Consider the following 26,670-nt stretch of genomic DNA (forward strand, 5'->3'; position numbering starts at 1 on the left):
TCATTTTTGTTCCAAAACATGCAAAGTACGTGTAACTAGTGTTGTTACATGACTAACCTTGCAAAGTGTTTGTGCAAAAAAACCTCCCTACACTGAAATATCAGAACAACACACGGGGGTCCCACTTGTCATTGATCATATTTGGACCTAAAACTAACAAATCTGAAAGACGAGATTAAAACTGGCAACCTGGACTACAAAGCCTAAGTCGATAGCCTGGTACAGCAATGGTTGTTGGCTTTGTCCCATAACATGATTTTATACAGTATTACGTTGAGTAGAGTAGAGGGAGTGGCTCGTCAACACGTGCGTGACCGTTGACTCACTTACTGGTGGGTCCCATGTCTGTGATCTCTCTCTCTCCTCTCCATCGTCTAACCTTTAGACGCACGGGCACACACGAAGAGCGGCGCAAGCTTGCCGTGGTGTTATTATAACTAAAAAATGCGTGGAAAATAGAAGAATCGCCTAGAACAAGAGATGTTGTGTCCGATCGAGATGGAGCTAACCACACCTATCCTCCGTGCCATGTTAGCATGATGAACCCGTGTGGCTAGTGGGGAGTTTTCGACCGACTGGCTGGGTCCCTAGGTTGAACCGTAGGTAGTACGTCTAATACAGTATGTTTTTACACGCACATTTTTCCTCCGTGCCGAGACATGGCACACCCTACCGTGCAGTTTCTGGGTCCCCCTGGGTGGTACACGCATATTTTCTTCCTTGCCGAGACGTGGGACACCCTTCTGCGTGTTTTCTGGGTCCTCCTCGGCCGTAGCATTGTCGCGGGAAACCATGGCCACCTACGGACCAAGAGGCCCCTTGCTGGTTCGGCAGGGGGGCGATTCGTTGCACAAAGAGCAGACAAGCATGGGGCTGCGCGGCAGGGATCACACGAGCAATTTACCAAGGTTCGGGCCGCCGCGAGGTGAAATACCATACTCCTGCTTTGCTGGATTGATGGTGGAAAAGGTGGTGGTGAGCGTAATACACTTGCCCGGCAGGGGTAGCCTTGGGGCAGCAGCGACTACGCGCATATGGGGGTGCGATTTATCCAACCTTCTAACCCCTTCTATCGTTGCCACGGGCCTCCTTTTATATATCAAGGGGTCACTACAATGCAAAAGTAGTCATTATGCACTGATATGATAGCAAACAATACTATCATAACTAACTCTGCGGGCTAACAGTGCGCATTAAATGCACCACTTAGTGTCACATCGCTGGTTGCCCGACAAGGCTTGCCGGGCTATCTTGCCAGCTCCGCACGTGTTTGCTTGACACATCGCAGGATGGGTGTCATCTGTGGGATTTCCCTGTAAGGAGAGGCAGCCATGTGGCGAATAACTGCCACTCAGTAACTTTGCGGCTTGACACCGCACAGATCGACGACGTGGGTCGTGATGGAGTGGTTGGTGAGGTGGTTTTGGCTCCACGAGCCCCGGTGTCACATCCCTAGTTCTGGTAATGCTTAGTGCTAGCATCTGGTGCTGCATCATGTTTATGTTTCAATTAAAGTTGAAATGGGGATGGCAGAAAACCCCAGCACCACTTAATCCAACTAGGGTTACTAAAGTACTTTTTCAATGAACCTAAAATGCCCTTCAAAAATGTTCATCATCTTTGCCTTGGTCTAGAACCTCTGACAAAAATGGTTCACATTTTTTAGGATAACATTGGGCCACTGAATTAAATCATATGATATTTGCATTTGGGCATTTAAATGCTATATAATATTTTAAATGTCCAAATATTCATGAACTAAAATGTTTACTGTTGGAAATATTCCAAATAGTAGCCTTAAGCAGTTTCATGAATTTTGAGATTGTTTTGGTATTTTTAATAAAGCCCTAAAGCTACAGAATAATAGAAAACGGAAATAAAAGAGTGAGAGAGAGAGAGAAAGCTGACCTGGCCACCGACCTGACCTGCTCCTGTAGCAGGCGGCCCATCTGGCTCGTGCCAGTCATCTCCCTCCTTTCGCCAGAAGGATGGGAGGCGCGTGCCCGACGCGCGCGACCATGTGCGGCGCCACCTCCTTCTTCCCGCCGCTTCCCCGATGCGGCTGTGAACGCCACACACTCCCCCTCGACCCCCTCGACCTCTCCCTCGCCCTCATCCCCTTCTCTGTCTCGCTCTCTCTCCCGCAGCCGAACGCCACGGGTGCCGCCGATCGCTGCCACCACGGCCACCGGCCAGCCCTAGCCCCATGGACCTATCCCGAAGCTCCGTTTTTGTCCTCTACATCATCTGCTCCAAGACACGCGACGCCAACATCCTGCATCGCCGGCTACCTCATCTCCCTCCTCCTCGGGTCGTCAAGATCGACCCCACTGTTCCGCTGCACCGGACCTTCCCCAAGCCCGCTTCGACGCCCCCTGACATCACCGTGAGCCACTGACCCGAACCCCCCTCTTCCGCGCTCCGTTTGCATGCTGTAGCCGTCGATCTTGCTCTCTTTTACTGCATTAGGACAACAACGTGTCAACTGTTACATGCTGTGGTAGTTGAAATCCTTTCCTATGAATAACCTGTCACTGCCAAAGTAAATAGATGAAAGCCACTCACATGAGTAGGAGTTGTTTGAGCCCTGATGTGCCTACTCATTCATGCTTGTTTGTCATGTCTGCTACTGCTTAGAGTTGAGTCAGGTTTGATTCATTGGGGATGAATTTGAATGGTGATGAACATGTCCTACTGTGTGTGAGCTAAGTGTGTGAACACAATTTGGTAAAGGTAGTGGTGAGAGGCCATGTAGGAGTACAATGGTGGGTTGTCTCATTGAAACCGTCCTCAGGAACTGAGTTCTGCGTTTGTGATCCATGAACAGCTACTACCACACATTGGGATCCTTAATTGACTCTCTCGACTTATTAACCGCCCCTGTCCTCTGCCAAGAGTTGCAAGTTGTTTCTGGTGTTTGTAGTATGCTGGAGGCCGTGCGCAGCACTGACCCGAGGGTGGGCTGTGATGCGGTAGGCACGTGGCCCGGTGTACCGAGTCGCACGTTTGGTGACCCGGGAACCCTGTACACATCGTTCGGGGCCGTATGTGGAAACCTCGGCCGGACTCCCTGCGGATGGAACCTGAATAGGCGATAAACCTGGACTAGGGACTTGTGTGGTTAGTCAGGTCGTGGCCGACACCCTCGCTGGGCTTCCGCTTTAAGGTTGCCGAGTACATGTCGTGTAAACAACGATAAGTGGTGAGAGTGTGTGTGAAGAAGTACACCCCTACAGGGTTAACATGATCTATTCAAATAGTCGCGTCCGCGGTACAGGACCTCTGGGTTGCCTATATAGTTCATAGACAAGTGAAAGTGGATACTCTAAAATGCGCAAGATAAGCGTGAGTGCTATGGATGGCGTCCTCGTAGGGAGACGGGAGCAGATCCATAATGGTGTATTGATATGGTGAATATGTGGACTCGTGTGCGCCACCTCAAAAGAGTTGCTTGCATTCGTAATTTAGGATAGCCACCGAGTCAAAGCTGGCTTGCTGGAGTTAAACTCCACCACCCCTTTTGTTGATACTGATGCATATGTAGATAGTTCTGATGTAAGTATTGCTGGGTACATTTGTACTCACGTTTGCTTAATTTATGTTTTTGCAGAGAGACTTCCGTCTCGCTAGTAGTTCCGCATGGACTTCGACGTTTAGCTTGTTACCTCAGCTACGATCTTGTGCCCTCGGCAGGGTCTTGTAGATAGTCAGGCTTCTCAGCCTTTTCATTTGTAGTTGTCTGTATTCAGACAAGTTAAGCTTCCGCTTGTGCCTGTTGCTTGTACGACTTGAATGCTGGGTCATCAGACCCGTGTTTGTAATATCTGGCTCTTCAGAGCCTAATGAATTAATACTTTGAGTTTTTTTAATATTTATTGTGAGGCAAATCCCCACAGCCCTTTATTAACGAAAGCACAACTGTACAAACAAATTACAGACTATACAAGGAAGGAAAAAGAAAAGAGTCTACCTATGGCTAAACAACCCTACCTGCTTTACAACAAAGAATCAACCCAAGCCAAGAGTTTTGGTTTACTACAATCCTTCACCCTATGAGCAAGCAAAGAAATATCATGGATGAATTTACACTTCCAAGCACTGAAAGTAGCTCTCTCAGCTCTGAAGGTTCTGCCATTTCTTAAAATCCAAATATTCCATGCTGCTGTTAGCATAACTTCAAAGAAGAAAGGGTGCCTGAAGCTGGACCTAGCATGTATGATACATTGCAGAATATCTGAGCCTCCAGACCAATCAATGCCCAAGTAACTCCAGACTCTACAGCTGAAGGTGCAGTTAAAAAACAGATGGATTCTATCCTCATACACCAGCTCACTGGAAATGAGACATAGATTGTCATCCTGGTTTGAGCGCCAGTGTCTCCTAACTAGCATATCCTTGGTGTTAAGTCTGTCAAAGAATAACAGCCACCCGAACACCTTGATCTTCATGGTGCACTTACTCTGCCATAGCCATTTGCAAGGTTGTATTGTAGGTAGGTGTGAGTGCATGATCGTGTAGAAACTTTTGGCAGTGTATCCTCCTGATTGACCAGTCCATATCCAAACATCAGGTATAGTGGGGTCTCTGTCTTACTGCATGATCCAACCTTCCAGCATGTGTAACTCCACAACAGCCTCATGAGAAAGAGGCAAATAAAACATCGAGTAAATATCCTGGGATTGAAGAAATTCCTGCAATGAGATCCTATCATTATTGACAAATGAAAACAACCTAGGCAATCTCCAACATAGGGGTCTTTCAGAGCCCCCAATGTGCCAAGAATCTGTCCAGAACAGAGCAGAATCACCCATGTTGATATGGGCTGAGGCAATAGCAGTATAAGCCTCATGCAGCTTCAGGACATCCCTTCACCAGAAAGATCCAGCATGAGCTGTTGCTTGTGGAACCCCATGATCATAGTAGCTGTTCCATATCAGGGCACCCAAGGAATGTCAACCTTGTTATAGAATTTGTGAAGATGCTTGATAAGAAGGCCTTTATTCTGGATGTTCAGATTAATAACACCTAAACCCCCTTTATCTCTTGGCCTACAAACCAGCTCCCATGCAGCCAAAGACTGTTTTGGAGCATCACTATTACCCCTCCAAAGACATTGCCTGAAGATTCTGCCTAGCTGCTTAATGACCCCTGCTGGAATATTTAGTCTACACAGAAAGTATATTAGCAGAGAGGTCAGAATAGAGGTAAGAAGCTGCAAGCGAGAGCCTTGATTCAGCATAGAAGTGCTTGCGGTTAACCTCCTCTCAAGACTGTCAACTAGGGGCATTAGGTCAATGATCCTTGGCCTTGTAGTTCCCAAAGGCAATCCAAGATAAGTAAATGGGAGTTGGCCAATTTTACAACCAAGAATAGCAGCAAGCCTAGCAGCCTCCTCATCAGTCATACTCAATGGAATCGTTGAAGATTTAGCAAAGTTGACCTTTAAACCTGTTGATTGTTGGAAGGTAATCAGCATGTTCTTGAGGGCAACAAGCTCATCATCCTTAGCTGCAAGAAATAGGATTGTGTCATCCGCATATTGAATGGTGGGAAACTCTCTGTCATGGGTTTGAATAGGCAAAGAGAGTGTGCCATGCTCCAGCATTTGGTTGACCACAGACTGCAACAGATCTGCTGCGATGACAAACAACAGAGGTGATAGTGGATCACCCTGTCTGACCCCACACTTGCACTTAAATTGCTTTCCAGGAATGCCATTTAACAGCACAGACGAAGAACCTATGGACAACAGTTGTTTAACACAAAAAATCCATTTGGCATCAAACCCTTTATGCTGCAGCATCTGAAGAATAACCTCATGCTCGACAGTGTCAAAGGCCTTAGCAAAGTCCAACTTCAGAATTATGATTGGACGCTTGGACTGTTTACATTGATGAATATACTCAAAACTCCAGGCCAGACAATCCTGAATTGACCTACCCTTAAGGAACCCATACTGATTTTGTGGATACACTTGAGGATCACCTTCTTCAACCCGTTGGCGAACAATTTTGTTAGGAATTTAAGACAAGTGTTGGTGAGAGATATTGGCCAGAAATCATCGGGCCCTTCTGGAGAAATGATCTTGGGTATGAGCGTAATGAGGGAGGCATTAATGTTCTCCAACGAAAGCTTCCCCTCATAAAAATCCTGAATCATCCTCGAGAAGTCCTTCTCAATTATAGGCCAACAACGCTTGACAAACATCCCATTAAAGCCATCTGGACCAGGTGCCCGATCCACCGGCAATTCCTTCAAAACTTTGTTAATTTCCTCAGTAGAAAATGGCAAGGATAGCTCCTCCAGTCCCGGGATGGGCTGAATTAATTGATTCAAATCGAAGCCCATATTGATCCCTTGGACCTGGCCCATCCTTGATTTGAACGAAGCCCAAAGAATTCCCACCATCCGAGCGTGATCAGTCACAGGATGAAGCATGGAACTGGTCATCAGACTGGAGATTGAATTCCTCCTCATACGCTCCGAGGCCATGCCATGTAAAAATTTGGAATTCTCCTCGCCAACCTTTATATACCGAATAGTGCGCCTCTGTTTCCAATAAATATAGTGAATTTTCAACACATGCTCATAGTGGAACTTCACAATTTTCCGGAAATTGAATTCTGGCCTTGTTAAAGGTCGCACTTCCTCTAGCTGATCAAACTGTAGAATCGCCTTTGAGCAATCAACAGTAAGTTTTTTGATGTATGATAACTTTTTGCTCCAAATTTTCAAATCATACCGCAGCCGCTTAAATTTCCTTGTGATAACCGCAGAAGCAGAAAGATCAGAGAAGACTGGTGCATTCCAAGACTTGGTGACACAATCCATGAACCACGGCATATCAAACCAGAAATTTTCAAACCGAAAAGTCTTGGCCGCAGGAATGGTAGTGTCAATGGACACCACACAAGGCACGTGATCCGAGGCAGTTCTGGCGAGTTGATTAACCACGGTGTTCGGATAATGTGAGATCCAATCAGCAGTAGTAAAGAACCAATCAAGTTGCTCGAGCAGGGGGTTTTGCTGCATATTAGACCAGGTGAAGCTACGGCCTTTCAAGGGCAGCTCCAAGAGACCAAGGTGACCAATTATTTCGTTGAAGAGGAAAATATCATTAATATCACCACCCGGGAGGTTTTTGTTATCCAATGACCTAATGAAATTAAAGTCCCCCAACAATAGCCAATTTTCATCGGGAGGGATGTCTAGATGATATAGAAAACTAACGAAATCGTCCCTAGGCTGACCCTCACATGGACCATATACAGAGGCTAAGGTCCATTTTTCGGAGTTCTGCAACGATTGGAAGGAGACCACAACACCAAATCTCTGAATATCAACAGGCTAGCCGTGAAAGATCGAAGAATTCCAAACGACTAAAATCCCACCGAAGGCTCCAATAGAAGGCGAGAACGCGAGTTGATCAAACCTCCTAGGGCAAAAGGATCTAATCGTTCGAATATCAAAGTTCTCGCATTTAGCTTCCTGCAGACAAAGTACAGAACATCTGCTCTCCTCAATCTTGGCACGTAGGTCACGCTGCCTAGCCTCAGAATTCAGCCCACGCACGTTCCAATAGAGCACATTCCAATTTCGAAAATAACAATTATCCATAAAAAAACAGCGCGGCGAAGTAGTTGCAGATCCAGCTGCTTAACAGCGTGGAAAAGATCATAACATAAGTGGCAATAGCAGTAACCAAGGACTTCAGACAGTCACACAAACAGAAAGTACTAACATAAGACGGACACAAAAACAAAAGTGCCCAACTCTCCATCAAGCTTCTTGGGCTGTCAATCATCATGTGGACCATCGTCTTCTTCAGCGGGACGTGGAGAAGCCATAAGCTTCTCGACCGATAACTCAGACGGATCAATGCCCAGAGCCACTCCAATTGCCTGCATTGTTGGAATAGGTGTCTGGGTGGGAGAGGGAGCTGGCTGTGCTCATCGTCAAGACGAAGCTTCTTTGCCTTCGGGCGACGCAGGGGGGCAGATCTCGAAGGGATTGCAGAAACTGGCTTCATGCCCGTCCTTTTGGCAGAACTGCGTGTCATTCTTCTGGTGGAGAAGTCCAGAACCGGCTCCACAAGCGTGACAGAACGCCTGGAGCGTACAGACTGACGTGGTCGCTTGCCCAGCGGAGTTGGAGAGACCCAAGTAAACTGAAAATCCTCCTGAGAAACCTGGGAAGGAGAAAGTGGAACCTGGGAATGGGAGCATGAGAGATCATCAGGTGTCAACTCTTCAATGACCACCGAAGAGTTGCTTCCAGGATCGGAGACACATTGCTTGGCAGACAAGAGCAGAAATTTCTGTTGCAGATCAGCAGACCCAAATTTAACTTGCATCAACGTCGCAGAAAATCCAGGCAGACAAGCTGGTATATCCCTGATGAAAAATTCATGCAATAAAGATATGAACGATCTCTCCCAGATCATTGCCGGCGAAAGAACTGGCCCATAAGAGACCCTGACCATTCCAAGATGAATTTGGTCCAACTGCACTATCGGTGGAGCTTGCAGAGGCTGCTGGACTTCAACCATATCCTCATCATCAGAAGAGTCCACGGATGGGTTCAAAATCATAGAATTTTGGTCCTGGGCTGGTTGAACCTCCTCATGCTGCTGCTGATCGGGCTGAACCTATTCCTCCCACTGGCCCCATGCCGCACATCATTCTGTCCTTGATTAGGGCCCGGTGGAACTGCATTCCATCCCAGAGCAGGGTATGGAGGCATTGCCCAAAATGGTTGCGGCACCTCAACTCCAGGCAACGGGTGGGGATTCCCATTAAGAGGCATAGGATCTTCATCCGCTGGGATCATGGCACCCGCAAATTCCCCTGATAAGATATAACAACCAGCTGACCATCATGGCACCCGCAAATTCCCGAAAGGTGACCGAGCGAGGGACTAGCGCATTATCAGAGAACGAGGCACGGACCAAAGATATAATACGCCTGTCAGTGCTATTCCAGTAGTGGAACTGTCCGAAGGAGCAAACCATATCAGCAATGCACTGAGTGTTTCTATAATCTAAAGGGATGCCGATGAACATCAACCACCCCGTCCACTGGCCATGAATAGCACGAAAACCTTCACCCTAATTGTGAGGGATAAAGCGGACAAAAAACTCATTGCCTTCATCATCGACCCCTAAAGGAAATGGCGGATGTAGAGTAAAAGAGCCCCGGACAACTGGATCTTCCATCTCGAACAAACCAACTCATTGAAACCAAGTTTGAGCAGAAATAACCGGAACATGCATCACATGAACTAGGAAATCGAGAACCTGCTGACGACGGACACCAACCAGCTCTGGGGGCGGGATCGGCTCCACAATGGCCACCATGTACAGCTCATGCGCTCGGGGTGGTGGAACGGCCGGCGTGTAGAAGGTGCGGGGCAGACGATCCGCTCCGCCATCTTCAATGTAGAAACCCGCTGGGATGAAGCGATGCGGGTACATCTCGAACACTGCCATTGGAGGCTGCGGAGCAGGAGCCGGAGCGGAGCTGGAGGAAGCTTGGGTGTGCGAGGCAGGGCGAATAGGCGGCGATGGTGGCGGCGGAGAAGCAGAGGATGGGGTTTTCTCCGGAGTTGTTTGGTCTCGGGAAACTAGAGAGACGGGGGAGGAATGGAAGTCCTCTTTTCGGTCCCGCTTCCCAAAACCCGGCGATGGGACTTTAGGCACCCAGACGGACAAGTCAGGCGGCTTGCCGGTGCGGTTTTTTTTAACGTGTCCCGAACGAAAGCAATTGCGGCACCAGACCTGATTCATGCATGTCTGTGACGTGTGGCGCATAGCCAAGAAATTCTGACAGTCCCAATAACTCGAGTGCTGAGGTAGCCCTCGCACAACATGACGAAGGCCGACAACAGCACCACCATGTTCGGTGTAAGGTGGTGCGGCTGGAGGTGATAAAATTGGAGGAAGGAGCGGATCAAAAGACGACGCGCTCGCGTACTTCGGCACTGGCGTGATCTCTTTCGCCGGCAGGACGCACGTCTCGATATAACCCACGCCGGGCAGCCGCCTCGTGTCGCGCAGGATGTTGAGGTGGTCCTTTTGGATGTTGGAGCCGTCCCAGGTGCCGGAGTTCGCCTTGTGGCGCGCCATAAGTGCTTGGAGCACGACGAAGGCGCGAGGCCGCGGCGGAGCGGAGAGGGCTCGAGAAGAAAAAGCTCAACTACGACGGCGAGCCGCAGCAGCACTTTGGTAGAGCATGGAGTGCGGCGGCAGCGAGGAAGAAGAGGAGGCTAGAAAATGGCGAAGGAGAGGAGCGCGCGCGTGCGTCTGCCGCTCCGCTCCTCCCCTACTTATAGCCCCTGGCTATGAAGCCGAGGGGACAGGGCGTGGGATCGTGGGATTAACTGCGCCCACGATCCCACGACCCTGCGGTTACCGCGTAATAATGTCACGTGGTAATGGCGCGCAGGATCCCAACCGCCCGCCTTGGCCGCAGTGGATCCGCGCGCGTGCCGAGGCCCGGTAGTGGCGAGCCCGGCCTGCAGCGACATCCCATCGTGTGTGTGGGTTGGCAGGTCGGCCCGTCTGGCAAGCGCCGCGTGGCGTGCGAGCGGTGGGCGTTTTGCCTAGATGCTTTGCTAGCACTCCACCTGGCTCCCACCAAGGCATTTCAAAAACCACCAGGCGACCCGTCTGGTCATGTCCGGCTCCTGGCAATCGACGCGCCGAGAGATGGACGGAGCAAGAATCAAATGAAGCACTCGGAGTAGGAAGCTGCCGAGGCTCCTTCGTTTCGTCAGCCGCGGAGCCTCATCAGCTTCAGGGACTACTGTCGAAGTAATTGATCACGGGTAGCCTCATCGGCCCCCCATGGCGCTTCAAGACATCGGGGCCGGTTGCGCCCCTCAAGAATCAAGACCAAAGCACCGCCCTTCCCACAGCCGGTTGGTCCAAGCTGCCGGCTCCCTGAAGACGGCAAGGCCCAGCAGGCAGCCATGCGGTGGGCCGGCTCCTAGCAAGCGGCCTCCCGAGGGGCCGGCTCCTGGCAGGCGGCCCCAAGCGTCCTCAGAGCCTGCACCCACATAAATACGATGAGACGAGGCATGGCTACAACTTGCCCTGCCACCCCCAAATCCAGTTCCGAGCGTGGCCACAATGCATCATGCGAGACGGGGATCTCCCATCCGGCGTGACATTGTTGCCAATCCGCCCATGACATCACCCATGGTAGAGAAGGCCATGCCTCCAGTACGGGTTGTCGATACGGCCCACAGGCGACGGGCCTTACCTATCAGAGAGAAGCCAGAGGGCGGCGAGCACGGACCAGTTAGCGGGATGGGAGACCAACTCCTACCAGGCGGCCCCCTCCTCCCTCGAGGTCCATGCGCCATTAACCAGAAGAGAAGGGGAATGGCTACAGTGATCGCCCACCAGGCGGCGGCAGTGTACCCATGCCTCCACCGACAAAGCACGCATCACTACGAGCATCGCTACAGTACTGAGCAGCCGGCCAGACCCACAAGCGGCGGGCGCGGCCTGTCGGCCAAGTACGAGACAGCCAGCAGGCCCCATCAGCCAAGGGAGAAGCCGGCGACTAGAGACACTGACAGCCGGGTCCTACACCCGGCCAGATTACCTTTGTACCCGTGGGGGGTAGGCCTATATAGACCCCCTAGGGCACCCATGCAAAGGGTTCAGACTCTAGTTCATCCACACACCCATATAGAGAGAGGAAGCTAGGGCTAGACTTGCTCTTCTTCCCCTTCTAGAGAAACAGCTCAAGGAGCAAGCTTGTAGCCACCATTGTCAGTTGAGTGATCATGCGGAGACCCCGCAGAGAAGGACTAGGGGTGTTATCTCCTAGGAGAGCCCCGAACCTGGGTAAGATTCACCGGCGTGCATGTCTTCGCCTCATCCCGTTTCCTGGTACCGGCGACGTCTTATTAGACCCTCCATGATAAACCATCCTTTGGCATATGTCGCACGACACCCCCGACAGATGTCATAATAATTTTTACAGGAAACCTTAATGAGTTTGAGAATTTCACACAATTTGTACAAAAATTACTCATATGCCCTTGGATCCCATAGCCAACAACCTCGAAGCTCGTATCACCGTAGCATCTAAGATGAAGGAGGACCTCATATTCTCCTATATGTAAGAATATCATGTGCTAGCACACCATAGATGCTTTGGTGATACAAGATCTCCGGAGGCATTAGATATGTGATCCAACAATTCCTTGGTGGTTCGAATGTTTTTTTTCAGAAAAGCCGCCAAAGAGTTCGGCCACTGCTTACAAGCACAAAGACTGCTCAGGTGCAATTGGATCTCAGATCGAACGACCTCGAAGATCGTAATATCATAGCATCCAAGCTGCGAGAGCACCTGATGTTTTCTCGCATGGGAGAATATGAGGTGCTCCCGCACTGTAGATTCTATGGAGATACGAGTTCCAGGAGATCTAACGGCTCACAGTAGGTGGTTTGAATGTTTTTGCAATATACGCCTCAAAGAGTTTGGGAATTGCGCAGAAAGTACAAGTACTGTGCATGTGGCATCTAATTACAGATCATACGACCTAGATGCTCGTATCACCGTAGCAGCTAATTAAGCTACGGGGAGAACATAATATGAGGTACTGGGAGACGTTGGATCCAAGATGCAGCGGCACACACGAGGCATGAATGTTTTCTTTGCCAAAAAAAACCTTGGAGAGTTTGGAAATTGCGCATAATTACAAAGACTACTCCCAAGCCATTGGATCTCTAATCCAACGACGTAAAAACTCGTATCACTATAGCATCTATGCTGCGGGGTGGAAGTGATATTCTATGTCGCTGTCATTTTTGTTCCAAAACATGCAAAGTATGTGTAACTGGTGTCGTTACATGTCTAACCTTGCAAAGTGTTTGTGCAAAAAAACCACCCGACACTGAAATATCAGAACAACACACGGGGGTCCCACTTGTCATTGATCATATTTGGACCTAAAACTAACAAATCTGAAAGACGAGATTAAAACTGGCAACCTGGAATACAAAGCCTAATTCGATAGCCTGGTACAGCAACGGTTGTTGGCTTTGTCCCATACCTTGATTTTATACAGTATTACGTTGAGTAGAGTAGAGGGAGTGGCTCGTCAACAGGTGCGTGACCGTTGACTCACTTACTGGTGTGTCCCATGTCTGCGATCTCTCTCTCTCCTGTCCATCGTCTAACCTTTCGTCACGACCGGTTTTCAATAAAATATTTATTGAGAGACCAATCCCTTTTACGGACCAGTAAAGAAGAATTCCTTCTCACTGGTAGACAATATCTTGGTTACAGAAGAAAAATACCAGGAGTACTGAATATAATACAAGGTTGAGCGGAGACTGCTCAACGATTTATTACAAGAACACCGATAAACATAACGGCGGATAGGGTGGCATAACTACTAACTCACGATAACAATGATGGTGGAAATATCACTGCGAAGTGGGTGATATGACTCCTGGAAACTACAGCTCTTCGAGCGTCGGAGTGAGGCTCGAGGAGACTTATTGCGGGTGGCGGAAGCATGTATGATACAGGTGACCAATATCCAGGATCGCACGGGACTGACTGGGATTCCTCTAGGCGTCGGACTCACTATCAAACTCTTCATCCAGTAGATCGCCTTCGTCAAAATCTGGCCAAATCAACAAGACAGGTGAGTACTATGAAAGTACTCGCAAGACAGTTCGGACATATGATATAACAAATGTAAACATGATGCATATGAACAGATTAACAAGTGCGTGCAGACATAGGGATAACAATGCATGGGGAAAAATAACAGAGAAGTCGGGCGGTAGTCCTCCCGAAATCTCAAAATAAATACTGGGTGCCAAACGAGGGTCTGAATGACTCCTCGAGAGGAAACTGCAAGAATAATAATACCGGTGCCAAACGAGGGTCTGAATGACTCCTCGAGAGGAAACTGCAAGAATAATAATACCGGTGCCAAACGAGGGTCTGAATGACTCCTCGAGAGGAAACTGCAAGAATAATAATACCGGTGCCAAACGAGGGTCTGAATGACTCCTCGAGAGGAAACTGCAAGAATAATAATAACGCCGCAGTTAGGCGTCGGGGCGACACCACATAAAGGGCCTATATTGAAAGTAAGAGACAAACATGCCGCAGTCGGACGTCTGAGCGACATCACATAAAGGGCTTATATTCATAACATAGTAACTTATGAATCAAATCAAGAGAATAATCAGACATGAGGTAAAACAACGGGTTAGTCCATCCACAGGAATAACGTTCAGCTAAGTTCACTACTCATGCTTGATTACCGAACAGAAGGATATACCGCGAGGTTACGACATAGACATGGATACGCTGAACACTTTACTGGACCATGGATACGATGACTCGGAAGGATTTGACTCTGCAGAGTTTGTACTTTAACCACAGCCAACGGATTTCAGTAGTCACGGGGACTAGTTCCGTTTACGGTGTTTTGGAAGAAACACATCTAACCAGTACACACCCATTCAACAATCCGAAGCCAGGAATCACCCTCGGCAACGTTCAAGAAAAACCTTGAGACGGGGAGGCTACAACCTCGCGTAGCATGGGATCAAATTTCTATACGCGCGCTCTAAGGGGTGCCCCCCTCTCGGTCCCAACCGGAAACACCCATGTCCCCTGACCGGATGACTGGCTTTAATCCAAGGCCATGGAACCATCATCCCGGCCCCTCTGTTTGGTGTGTACACGGAAAGAGGTTACCAACTTACTAAACCGCATCTCGGCAAAAGAAACATGTGGTAGCACGGAAGGGAAAAGAACGATAACGTGAATCAGTCCACGTCAACGTCGGAATTTGTCGGATGACACAAGGCTGGTATGCTACAATAGTACCACCTTGCTGCCCTTCATGTCACCACATGATTAGGCCATCTCTCACCAGAGATCATCGCAACTTTGGAACACACGGGTAGTTGCCTCACAAGCAACGAGATACTCACCGATACCCACTTGCCACGCACAACCCTTCACGCAAACATGCAAAACACCCATCATATCAAAGGTTCAAACATGCTTGCCTGGTTCGGAGAAGTCGGAGTCTAGCTCGGCGAAGTTCGCGGCTCCGTCACCTCTTCCGGAACCTACGGCATAACGAAAACGGGCACTAAAGTGAAAACCAACGCGTGCATAAAAACTTCTCCAATTTTTTTTCAAATAAACCCCATAAAAAACTAGACAAATTTTTAAGACTGTCAGAAAAAGAATCACTCAAAAATCACTTTTTATTTAAAAGTTATAAAGGTTTCTGTCCAGGGACTCATCTGTAATGAAACGGAAAAGTTCCAGGGGCCAAACTGAGAAAACAGAAAACGCTTCGGAAAGAAACGCGTCAGCTCAAAAGGGAAAACGTATTTGCCCGAAGGCGCCAACAGAAAACGGTTCGAGGGAGAAGAGAATAGAGGATGACAGGGGGGTCCACATGTCAGGTTTAAAAGAGTTCGCCGGCGCCCGAAGTCTGCGGTGGTCGCCGGCATCGAACCACGGCGAGACAGGGAGATCGGAGTGTACCAAGAGCTTCAGCGTGTCCTTCCGCGTCAGTGGGTGGTGGCCTCGAACGACGGAGAGCACCACGTCGATGGCGACACTTTCTCCGGCGGACGACGGCTCGGGTGATGGTGGAGAACTCCGGTGGGTGCTGCAAACTCCGAATTGAAGCGCGGGTCAGAAGAGTGGATGCGTAGGGGAGCTACTGGCAAGAGATGGGAGGCAGAGGTGCACGCACGAGAGCGAATCGAGCTGGATCCCGTGGCGGGTCGCGGCTGCCGGAGTTGAGGAAGGAGACCTCCTCGGGGCTTGGTGTGGTCTAGGTGGAGTGCAGAGGTGGTGTGGGTTCGAGTTGAAGCTCGGGGCCTCTATTTATAGGCGGATCGAGGGGGTGGCCGTGAACGGAGAATCTCCGGCGAGCAATTACGGCGATGTAGTGGATTGGCAGGAGGTTTAGGTGGCCAGGCAGCATCAGTGGAAGTTACTGGTGTCGTTCCCCCGCAAATCCCGGTTGGTCTTGGCGTAATGGCGTCGGTCCACGGTGGGGTGGCCGCACGGGCACATCGGCGGCAGAGAGCGCGCTCCGCGCCCAGCGGTTCACGACGAGGGTGGCAGCGCGCACTGGGGAGTGGAAGACCACGCGGGGCTCTCCGGTGCCTTGGGCGGCGCTGGGTGGCGCCGTCTGCGCCGCGCCTCTCTCTAGCGGCCGCAAAGCCGCTGATGGCGTCGGTCACGGGGCGGCGCACCTCCTCCAGCTCGTCGCCGACGTCCGCAAGGTTCCAGGCGCTCGTGCGGTGCAGGGACAAGGGGGAGACGACGGGGAGCAAGGCGACATCGGGGCACTGTCGAGATCGACAACAAGTTCTGAAGAAAACGACAGTAGATCACTGAACTGTTCTCTGAATCTCTGAACTTGACATTGACAATGCTCTGCAGGTGTTCGACAGAATGATTTGGCATGAAGAAAAATTTTCCTGGGGCTGGGACTTGGTGAGGTGACCACTCAAAGCTCCCAGAGGCTGCCTGATTTTACTCAGAATTTTTGGAGAAGGATTTGAATGAATTTCATCAAATTTGGCAAATCTGGTCCAAACTTGCAGCAAGTGTAGTTTGAAAAATTTGAATGAAGACCAGTGGATCTTCATGGATCTTGGTTGAGGGTTCAAAGGACTAGGAAGGGAAATTGGTTTGAGGACGAAAATCAAAACAGAAATGGTAGCTCCTTTGTAAATCTCCAAGGGCTAGAATAGAAGGTAGAAATTGTTTTGATAAAATTTAAAATGGAAAAATAAACATATGGGGAGGTTCAACATGCTGGACTTGATGCAAATCATGATCCAAAGATGAGGGAAGGTTTAGGAGAGTGGGTTTGCACTAAGGTCATGGCAAGAGGGATTTGTTGAAAGTGGTAAAGGATTATTCCAAAAGCTATAGAGTATTTTCAAGAAATCTTCCAAAGACATTTTTCTCAAGTGAAAAGCATTTTGGTTTGAGTCCAAATAAAAGCAAGAACCTCCAAGACCAAAAACAAGTCTTGGGTAAATCCAAATAAAACTCTTGCCATAAAAATATATTTTGAAAGGGAGGGTTCTTTTGAAGGAAAAATTTAAATCACCTCCCCCAAGACAAATAAGAATTAAAAAAAAACAAATGAAATTTTTGGGTGTCACAACAACTACCCCCTTAGGAAAAATCTCGTCCTCGAGATTTCAGCTGATCCTTGAATAAATATGGATATTCTGCCTGGAGAAAATCTTCCCTTTCCCATGTCGCTTCGTCCTCAGTGTGGTTGCTCCACTGAACTTTGAAAAATTTAGTTGTTTTCTGTCGGGTCCTCCGTTCAGATTCCTCCAATATCTTTATTGGCCTTTCTCTGTAGGTGAGGTCTGGTTGTACCTCGATGCTCTTATGGGGTACATGCTTCTCCGGGTTACTTGCACATTTTCTCAATTGTGAGACGTGGAATACGTCATGGACGTCCGACAGCTCCTTGGGTAAGTCTAGTTTGTAGGCCACTGTGCCTCTTCGTGCCTCTACACGAAATGGTCCGATAAATCTCGGGGCTAGCTTCTCCTTAATTTTGAACCGTTGCAGGCCCCTCATAGGAGACACTCGTAGGTATACGGAATCACCGGGTTCAAAGCTGACCTCACGATGTTTTTGATCGTAGTAGCTCTTTTGTCAGCTCTGCGCTGTCTTGAGTCTGTCCCTGATCTGTTTAACTTTCTCCTCGGCCTCTTTAAGCATGTCTGGGCCGAAGATACGGCTGTCACCTGTTTCTGACCAATTCAGTGGGGTACGACACCTCCGCCCGTACAACGCTTCAAAGGGTGCCATTTGCAAGCTGGCTTGGTAACTGTTGTTGTAAGCAAACTCGGCATACGGCAAACTCTCTTCCCAACTGGACCCATAGGTGAGCACATAGGCTCTCAGCATATCCTCTAGGATTTGGTTCACACGTTCCGTTTGTCCATCTGTCTGAGGGTGGTACGCTGTACTGAAAGCTAGTTGCGTGCCCAGAGCTTGTTGCAGGTGGTCCCAAAATTTTGAGACAAATTGAGTGCCTCGGTCGGATATTATAGTCTTTGGGACTCCATGCAGACAGACTATACGAGAGAGATAAAGCTTGGCTAGCCTTTGAGTGGAGTAGGTCGTCTTCACGGGAATGAAATGGGCTACCTTGGTCAGCCTATCTGTGATGACCCATATGGCATCATTTCCGTGTTGAGATCGGGGTAATCCGACAATGAAGTCCATTCCTACTTCATCCCATTTCCACTCCGGTATCCTGTTTGGTTGGAGTAGCCCTGCTGGCTTTTGATGCTCGGCCTTGATGCGCTGACATGAATCGCAACAAGCAATAAATGTGGCTATATCTCTTTTCATACCGTGCCACCAAAATCTTTCCTGAATGTCCTTGTACATCTTGGTTCCTCCAGGGTGGATCGAGTATGGGGCGGTGTGGCTTTCGGTTAAGATTTGTTTCTTGAGTTCCTCAATGTTAGGTATGCAAAGTCTGTCTCCGTACCATAATATTCCTTCACTGTCTGTGACGAACTCTGAAGCCTTACCAAGGTTATTTTCTTCTTTATACCTTCGATGCTGGGATGTCCCTGTTGAGCCTTCTTAATCTGTTCCACTAGGGTGGGTTGTATCTCCAGATTTGATGTGGTGCCTTCAGTGACTAACACCATGTTGAGCCTGGCGAACTCTTGCTGAAACTCAGGCCTCAAGTTTTGCGGATCGTCATTGTCCGGGCTGGGGTTTCGACTAAGGGCATCAGCCACTATATTTGCTTTCCCTGGATGGTAGTGAATACCGACATCATAGTCCTTGACCAATTCCATCCAGCGTCGTTGGCGTAAATTTAGCTCTGGCTGTGTGAAAATATATTTAAGGCTCTTATGGTCTGTATATATTTCACAGCGATTTCCCAACAGAAAGTGCCTCCACTCCTTGAGTGCATGTATGACTGCTGCTAGCTCCAAGTCATGTGTTGGGTAATTTTCCTCATGTTTTCGCAGCTGTCGGGAGGCATACGCGACAACCTTGCCATCTTGCATTAGTACACATCCGAGGCCTTTTCGGGACGCGTCACAATATACTTCAAAACTCTTGTGTATGTCTGGCACGGTTAGGACCAGTGCGGTTGTTAGTTTCTTCTTGAGTTCTTGGAAGCTTTTCTCGCATGCTTCCGTCCATACAAATTTCTTGTCTTTCTTGAGCAACTGTGTTATTGGTTTTGCCACAGTGGAGAATCCTTCAATAAATCATCTGTAATATCCGGCCATTCCCAGGAAACTCCGTACATCTGTAACGTTGGCGGGTGACTTCCAGTCAAGTATGGCTTTGACTTTTTCTAGGTCTACGGCCACGCCTTCTTGGTTCAATATATGGCCTAGGAAACCAACTTGCCTTATCCAAAATTCACATTTGCTAAATTTGGCGTACAACTGATGTTTCCTTAATTCTCCCAAAACAATTCTGAGATGTTAAGCATGCTCTTCTGGGGTCCTCGAGTATACCAGAATATCGTCGATGAACACCACAACAAATTTGTCCATGAATTTCATGAACACTTTGTTCATGAGGTGGACGAAATATGCGGGGGCATTCGTTAGACCAAAAGGCATCACTGTGAACTCATATAACCCATATCTAGAAGTGAATGCTGTCTTGGGGATATCTTCTGTCCGTACTTTCAATTGGTGATATCCCGATCTCAAATCAATTTTTGAGAACACCTTGGCTTGTGCGAGCTGGTCGAACAAATCATTTATCCGTGGCATCGGATATTTGTTTTTGATGGTGACCATATTGAGGGCTCGATAGTCTATACACAGTCTCAGTGTCCCATCCTTTTTCTTGGCGAATAAAACGGGCAAACCCCATGGTGAGGAGCTGGCTCGAATAAATCCTTTGTCCAATAATTCCTTTATCTGCTTCTTCAACTCCACCAATTCTGAGGGTGCCATTCTATAAGGTTTCTTATAGATGGGAGCGGTGCCAGGTGCTAGTTCAATGCTGAACTCTATCTCTCGGTCTGGTGGCATGCCTGGTAGTTCTTCAGGAAATACGTCAGGAAACTCGCATACCACTGGAACTTTTCTCAGTTCTGACATGTCCACTTTGTTCAGCTTTGGTTGCCGTGACCGTGGTCTTTCTTGAGCTGTGACCTTTATTGTCTTGCCGTGATGGTGAGTGAGAATCACGGTTCGATTGAAACAGTCAATGAATCCTTTGTTGGTGGTTAACCAGTCCATCCCTAAAATGACATCCAGTCCTTTATTCTCCAACACGATGAGATTTGCTTGGAACTGTAGTCCTTCGAACTCGATGATTACTCCTTGGCAGTAACCCTGAGCAAAGTGCTTATTTCCGGGGGACTTGATGATCATAGATTTTTCCAAGGGAAGTATCGGAAAACCATGTTGCAAAACAAAACTCTTCGAAACGAACGAATGGGAAGCTCCAGAATCAAACAAAACCGTGGCAGGTACTGTGTTTACAGGGAACGTACCGAGCATGATGTCTGGGGCATTCTGAGCTTCTTCCCTGGTCACATGGTTCAGGTGACCCTTCCTGTGGTTGTTGCTGGGGTTGAAATTGTTGCGCTTGGGGGCTGGATTGTTCCCACCATTGTTTGGCTTGGGGGCCGCGTTCCTCGGCTTTGGGCATTGTTTAGCATAGTGCCCTTCTTCACCGCAAGCATAGCAGGTGACCCCTGGATGGTACGTGAACTCCTTGTCCCTGGCATGAAACTGCCTGACGGGCCTTAAATCAGTAGTCGTGGATTTCCTTGCTCCTGTCCTTGGAACCTTAGTTTTGCTTCGGTTGTTGCGAGCAAGAGTCGTCTTGTCCCTCTTTCGCTTACGGATATCTTCCAGGCTGCGGCGCTCATTCTCCAAGGTAATGGCCTTGTCAACCAGAGTTTTAAAATCGGGGAAAGTGTGTACAACCAGTTGGCATTTTAGTTCCGGTGCCAGGCCGTCCAGGAATTTTTCCATCTTCTTGCACTCTGTCATGTGCTCGTCGTGGGCATAACGAGATAGCTGGGTAAACTGACCATTGTATTCTGTCACTGACGTGCCTCTCTGCTTCAGGTCATCAAATTCTCTCTTCTTGATTTTTATGATGCTCTTGGGGATGTGTGCCCCACGGAAGCCTTCCTTAAACTCTTCCCAGGTGATGTTGTGTTCACTGGGATGCATGTGTAGGAAGTTTTCCCACCATGCTGCAGCTGCTCCAGTAAGGTAGTGTGGTGCATAAAGCACCTTCTCATGATCTGAGCACTGGGCAATAATCAGCTTCCTCTCGATATCACGAAGCCAGTCATCGGCTTCCAGCGGCCTATCAGTGTGAGCGAAAGTTGAAGGGCGAGTCTTCTGTAACTCAGATAACTTGGAATGCGGTTGATAGGGTTCACGGTGGTTCCCCATATTGATGACGTGATTCATCATCTCCTGGTGCTGTTGCTGGCTTTGTTCGAAGAGACGGCATACTTGAGACAAGGCTGCTTCGCTGTCTTGTTGACTGGACTGTCCCTGAGTGAAGTTGTTGCTAGTTTGTGTTCCATAAACTTCTTCTGGCTGATTGGGCATGGAACGAGTCCACAGAAGAGACATTTTCCACTCTGGGGTATTATTTAGCAAAAACTCATGAGAAGAACTATGTGGCACCCAGAAAAATCTTGCGAAGACAAACATTTAAAAGACCTCAAAATTTTTCAAGAAATTATAAACGGTTTTGCTCGGAGAAATGACTGCTTAAACACAAATTTTACACGCGAAAAAGCAAACACATGATACAGCACTCAGGATGTGCGTACACAATCCTGACATGTTATTAAGACTAGCATACTACTCCGGAAAACAGCGAACATACTAATACAAACTAGCGTACAGATAAAACACATCATACAAGCAGACATAACGCACGGCTACTCGGTGCTCTCAGTCGGAGATGGTGACGATGTCCTTTCCCTTGCCGAGGGCAAGACTCAGCAGTGCAGGAGAATCAACCTCCACCTCCTCTCTAGCAGGCTCCTGGCGCGTAGCACTGCGCTGCAGTGATGGTGCGGGAGTGACAGGTGGCAGCGCGTGTGTGGCAGGCGGTGCAGCTCTGACTGGAGTAGGAGCGATGACTCGGTCGAACTCCTCAGTGGTAGGCAGACGGCGAGCAGTGGCCAAGATGGCGGTGCATAAGATGCTGAGGATGAGACGAATGTCAGAGGCGGTTCCGTGTGGAGAAGCTCCTTCCTGCAGGCAGGACCGCCCCGGACTAAGTCCATGCGGGCAGCCACAAGGTCATCCACGAGGTTGTCGAAGGATTCCTCTAGAGCCTTGAGGTACTCTACGACCATCTCGATGGCTTCATCTCGCTCTACCCCGATGGCAGGCGAACGCATAGTGGCAAGTGTATGGCACATGGCAAGGGAGGTAGCGGTAGCGACGAGTCTTCATCATAGGAAGGATGTCCCGAAGGCGAGCTATTGCCTCACGGGCCGCCATCTGCATGGCATGCCTCTCCGTAGGCATGGCCCTTCCCACAAAATGGAAATGGCGAGACGCAGAACGTCCTCCCTTGAATTGCACCACGGCCTGGTGCATAGACATGTCGTCTTTGAGCTTGTGCTGATAAAGAGTGAACTCCGGACGAGTCGCTGGCCCGATCGAGAGCTTGGTGATGGAGACGAGGAGTTTGACAAACCCCTCGGGCACGTTCATGAACACCCGAGTCTCGCAGTTGTTGCCAGCCATCTACAAAAGTAGGCAAAAATTCTGAGTAGTCATGTCATAAATTTATGATGACCAACAGAAAATAGCTACAATTGCAAAATGCTGAAAAAGCATAAAAGACGCTAATAACCGATTAACGATCGCACCTAGTGGCTTCCTACAGTCAGCCTGGCTCTGATACCAAGCTTGTCACGACTGGTTTTCAATAAAATATTTATTGAGAGACCAATCCCTTTTACGGACCAGTAAAGAAGAATTCCTTCTCACTGGTAGACAATATCTTGGTTACAGAAGAAAAATACCAGGAGTACTGAATATAATACAAGGTTGAGCGGAGACTGCTCAATGATTTATTACAAGAACGCCGATAAACATAACGGCGGATAGGGTGGCATAACTACTAACTCACGATAACAATGATGGTGGAAATATCACTGCGAAGTGGGTGATATGACTCCTGGAAACTACAGCTCTTCGAGCATCGGAGTGAGGCTCGAAGAGACTTATTGCGGGTGGCGGAAGCGTGTATGATACAAGTGACCAATATCTAGGATCGCACGGGACTGACTGGGATTCCTCCAGGCGTCGGACTCGCTATCAAACTCTTCATCCAGGAGATCACCTTCGTCAACATCTGGCCAAATCAACAAGACAGGTGAGTACTATGAAAGTACTCGCAAGACAGTTCGGACATATGATATAACAAATGTAAACATGATGCATATGAACAGATTAACAAGTGCGTGCAGACATAGGGATAACAATGCATGGGGAAAAATAACAGAGAAGTCGGGCGGTAGTCCTCCTGAAATCTCAAAATAAATACTGGGTGCCAAACGAGGGTCTGAATGACTCCTCGAGAGGAAACTGCAAGAATAATAATACAGGTGCCAAACGAGGGTCTGAATGACTCCTCGAGAGGAAACTCCAAGAATAATAATACAAGTGCCAAACGAGGGTCTGAATGACTCCTCGAGAGGAAACTGCAAGAATAATAATACCGGTGCCAAACGAGGGTCTGAATGACTCCTCGAGAGGAAACTGCAAGAATAATAATAATGCCGCAGTCGGGCGTCGGGGCGACACCACATAAAGGGCCTATATTGAAAGTAAGAGACAAACATGCCGCAGTCGGACGTCTGAGCGACATCACATAAAGGGCTTATATTCATAACATAGTAACTTATGAATCAAATCAAGAGAATAATCAGACATGAGGTAAAACAACGGGTTAGTCCATCCACAGGAATAACGTTCAGCTAAGTTCACTACTCATGCTTGCTTACAGAACAGAAGGATATACCGCGAGGTTACGACATAGACATGGATACGCTGAACACTTTACTGGACCATGGATACGATGACTCGGAAGGATTTGACTCTGCAGAATTTGTACTTTAACCACAGCCAACGGATTTCAGTAGTCACGGGGACTAGTTCCGTTTACGGTGTTTTGGAAGAAACACATCTAACCAGTACACACCCATTCAACAATCCGAAGCCAGGAATCACCCTCGGCAACGTTCAAGAAAAACCTTGAGACGGGGAGGCTACAACCTCGCGTAGCATGGGATCAAATTTCTATACGCGCGCTCTAAGGGGTGCCCCCCTCTCGGTCCCAACCGGAAACACCCATGCCCCCTGACCGGATAACTGGCTTTAATCCAGGGCCATGGAACCATCATCCCGGCCCCTCTATTTGGTGTGTACACGGAAAGAGGTTACCAACTTACTAAACCGCATCTCGGCAAAAGAAACATGTGGTAGCACGGAAGGGAAAAGAACGATAACGTGAATCAGTCCACGTCAACGTCGGAATTTGTCGGATGACGCAAGTCTGGTATTCTACAATAGTACCACCTTGCTGCCCTTCATGTCACCACATGATTAGGCCATCTCTCACCAGAGATCGTCGCAACTTTGGAACACACGGGTAGTTGCCTCACAAGCAACGAGATACTCACCGATACCCACTTGCCACGCACAACCCTTCACGCAAACATGCAAAACACCCATCATATCAAAGGTTCAAACATGCTTGCCTGGTTCGGAGAAGTCGGAGTCTAGCTCGGCGAAGTTCGCGGCTCCGTCACCTCTTCCGGAACCTACGGCATAACGAAAACGGGCACTAAAGTGAAAACCAACGCGTGCATAAAAACTTCTCGAATTTTTTTTCAAATAAATCCCATAAAAAACTAGACAAAATTTGAAGACTGTCAGAAAAAGAATCACTCAAAAATCACTTTTTATTTAAAAGTTATAAAGGTTTCTGTCCAGGGACTCATCTGTAATGAAACAGAAAAGTTCCAGGGGCCAAACTGAGAAAACAGAAAACGCTTCGGAAAGAAACGCGTTAGCTCAAAAGGGAAAACGTATTTGCCCGAAGGCGCCAACAGAAAACGGTTCGAGGGAGAAGAGAATAGAGGATGACAGGGGGGGTCCACATGTCAGGTTTAAAAGAGTTCGCCGGCGCCCGAAGTCTGCGGTGGTCGCCGGCATCGAACCACGGCGAGACAGGGAGATCGGAGTGTACCAAGAGCTTCAGCGTGTCCTTCCGCGTCAGTGGGTGGTGGCCTCGAACGACGGAGAGCACCACGTCGATGGCGACACTTTCTCCGGCGGACGACGGCTCGGGTGATGGTGGAGAACTCCGGTGGGTGCTGCAAACTCCGAATTGAAGCGCGGGTCAGAAGAGTGGATGCGTAGGGGAGCTACTGGCAAGAGATGGGAGGCAGAGGTGCACGCACGAGAGCGAATCGAGCTGGATCCCGTGGCGGGTCGCGGCGGCCGGAGTTGAGGAAGGAGACCTCCTCGGGGCTCTTCTAGTGGCTTGGTGTGGTCTAGGTGGAGTGCAGAGGTGGTGTGGGTCCGAGTTGAAGCTCGGGGCCTCTATTTATAGGTGGATCGAGGGGGTGGCCGTGAACGGAGAATCTCCGGCGAGCAATTACGGCGATGTAGTGGATTGGCAGGAGGTTTAGGTGGCCAGGCAGCATCAGTGGAAGTTACTGGTGTCGTTCCCCCGCAAATCCCGGTTGGTCTTGGCGTAATGGCGTCGGTCCACGGTGGGGTGGCCGCACGGGCACATCGGCGGCAGAGAGCGCGCTCCGCGCCCAGCGGTTCACGACGAGGGTGGTAGCGCGCACTGGGGAGTGGAAGACCACGCGGCGCTCTCCGGTGCCTTGGGCGGCGCTGGGTGGCGGCGTCTGCGCCGCGCCTCTCTCTGGCGGCCGCAAAGCCGCCGCTGGCGTCGTTCACGGGGCGGCGCACCTCCTCTAGCTCGTCGCCGACGTCTGCAAGGCTCCAGGCGCTCGTGCAGTGCAGGGACAAGGGGGAGGGGACGGGGAGCAAGGCGACATCGGGGCACTGTCGAGATCGACAACAAGTTCTGAAGAAAACGACAGTAGATCACTGAACTGTTCTCTGAATCTCTGAACTTGACATTGACAATGCTCTGCAGGTGTTCGACAGAATGATTTGGCATGAAGAAAATTTTTCCTGGGGCTGGGACTTGGTGAGGTGACCACTCAAAGCTCCCAGAGGCTGCCTGATTTTACTCAGAATTTTTGGAGAAGGATTTGAATGAATTTCATCAAATTTGGCAAATCTGGTCCAACCTTGCAGCAAGTGTAGTTTGAAAATTTTGAACTGAAGACCAGTGGATCTTCATGGATCTTGGTTGAGGGTTCAAAGGACTAGGAAGGGAAATTGGTTTGAGGACGAAAATCAAAACAGAAATGGTAGCTCCTTTGTAAATCTCCAAGGGCTAGAATAGAAGGTAGAAATTGTTTTGATAAAATTTAAAATGGAAAAATAAACATATGGGGAGGTTCAACTTGCTGGACTTGATGCAAATCATTATCCAAAGATGAGGGAAGGTTTAGGAGAGTGGGTTTGCACTAAGGTCATGGCAA

At 49.0% G+C, this 26,670-nt stretch overlaps 1 protein-coding gene across 1 annotated transcript; it reads right to left on the reverse strand.

Annotated features, from left to right (window-relative positions):
• Positions 1-4,845: 4,845 nt before the first annotated feature.
• LOC141025962 (uncharacterized) lies at positions 4,846-10,123 on the reverse strand. Its single transcript, XM_073501893.1, has 6 exons — positions 9,972-10,123; positions 5,958-7,156; positions 5,593-5,739; positions 5,259-5,508; positions 5,057-5,165; positions 4,846-4,866 (listed from the first exon to the last, which is right to left on the reverse strand). Exons 1-6 carry the CDS (start codon positions 10,121-10,123, stop codon positions 4,846-4,848), a joined length of 1,878 nt encoding a protein of 625 aa, XP_073357994.1.
• Between the last annotated feature and the right edge of the window lie 16,547 nt (positions 10,124-26,670).

This window comes from Aegilops tauschii, chromosome 6 (assembly GCF_002575655.3).
Source record: "Aegilops tauschii subsp. strangulata cultivar AL8/78 chromosome 6, Aet v6.0, whole genome shotgun sequence".
Classification (NCBI taxonomy): Eukaryota; Viridiplantae; Streptophyta; class Magnoliopsida; order Poales; family Poaceae; genus Aegilops; species Aegilops tauschii.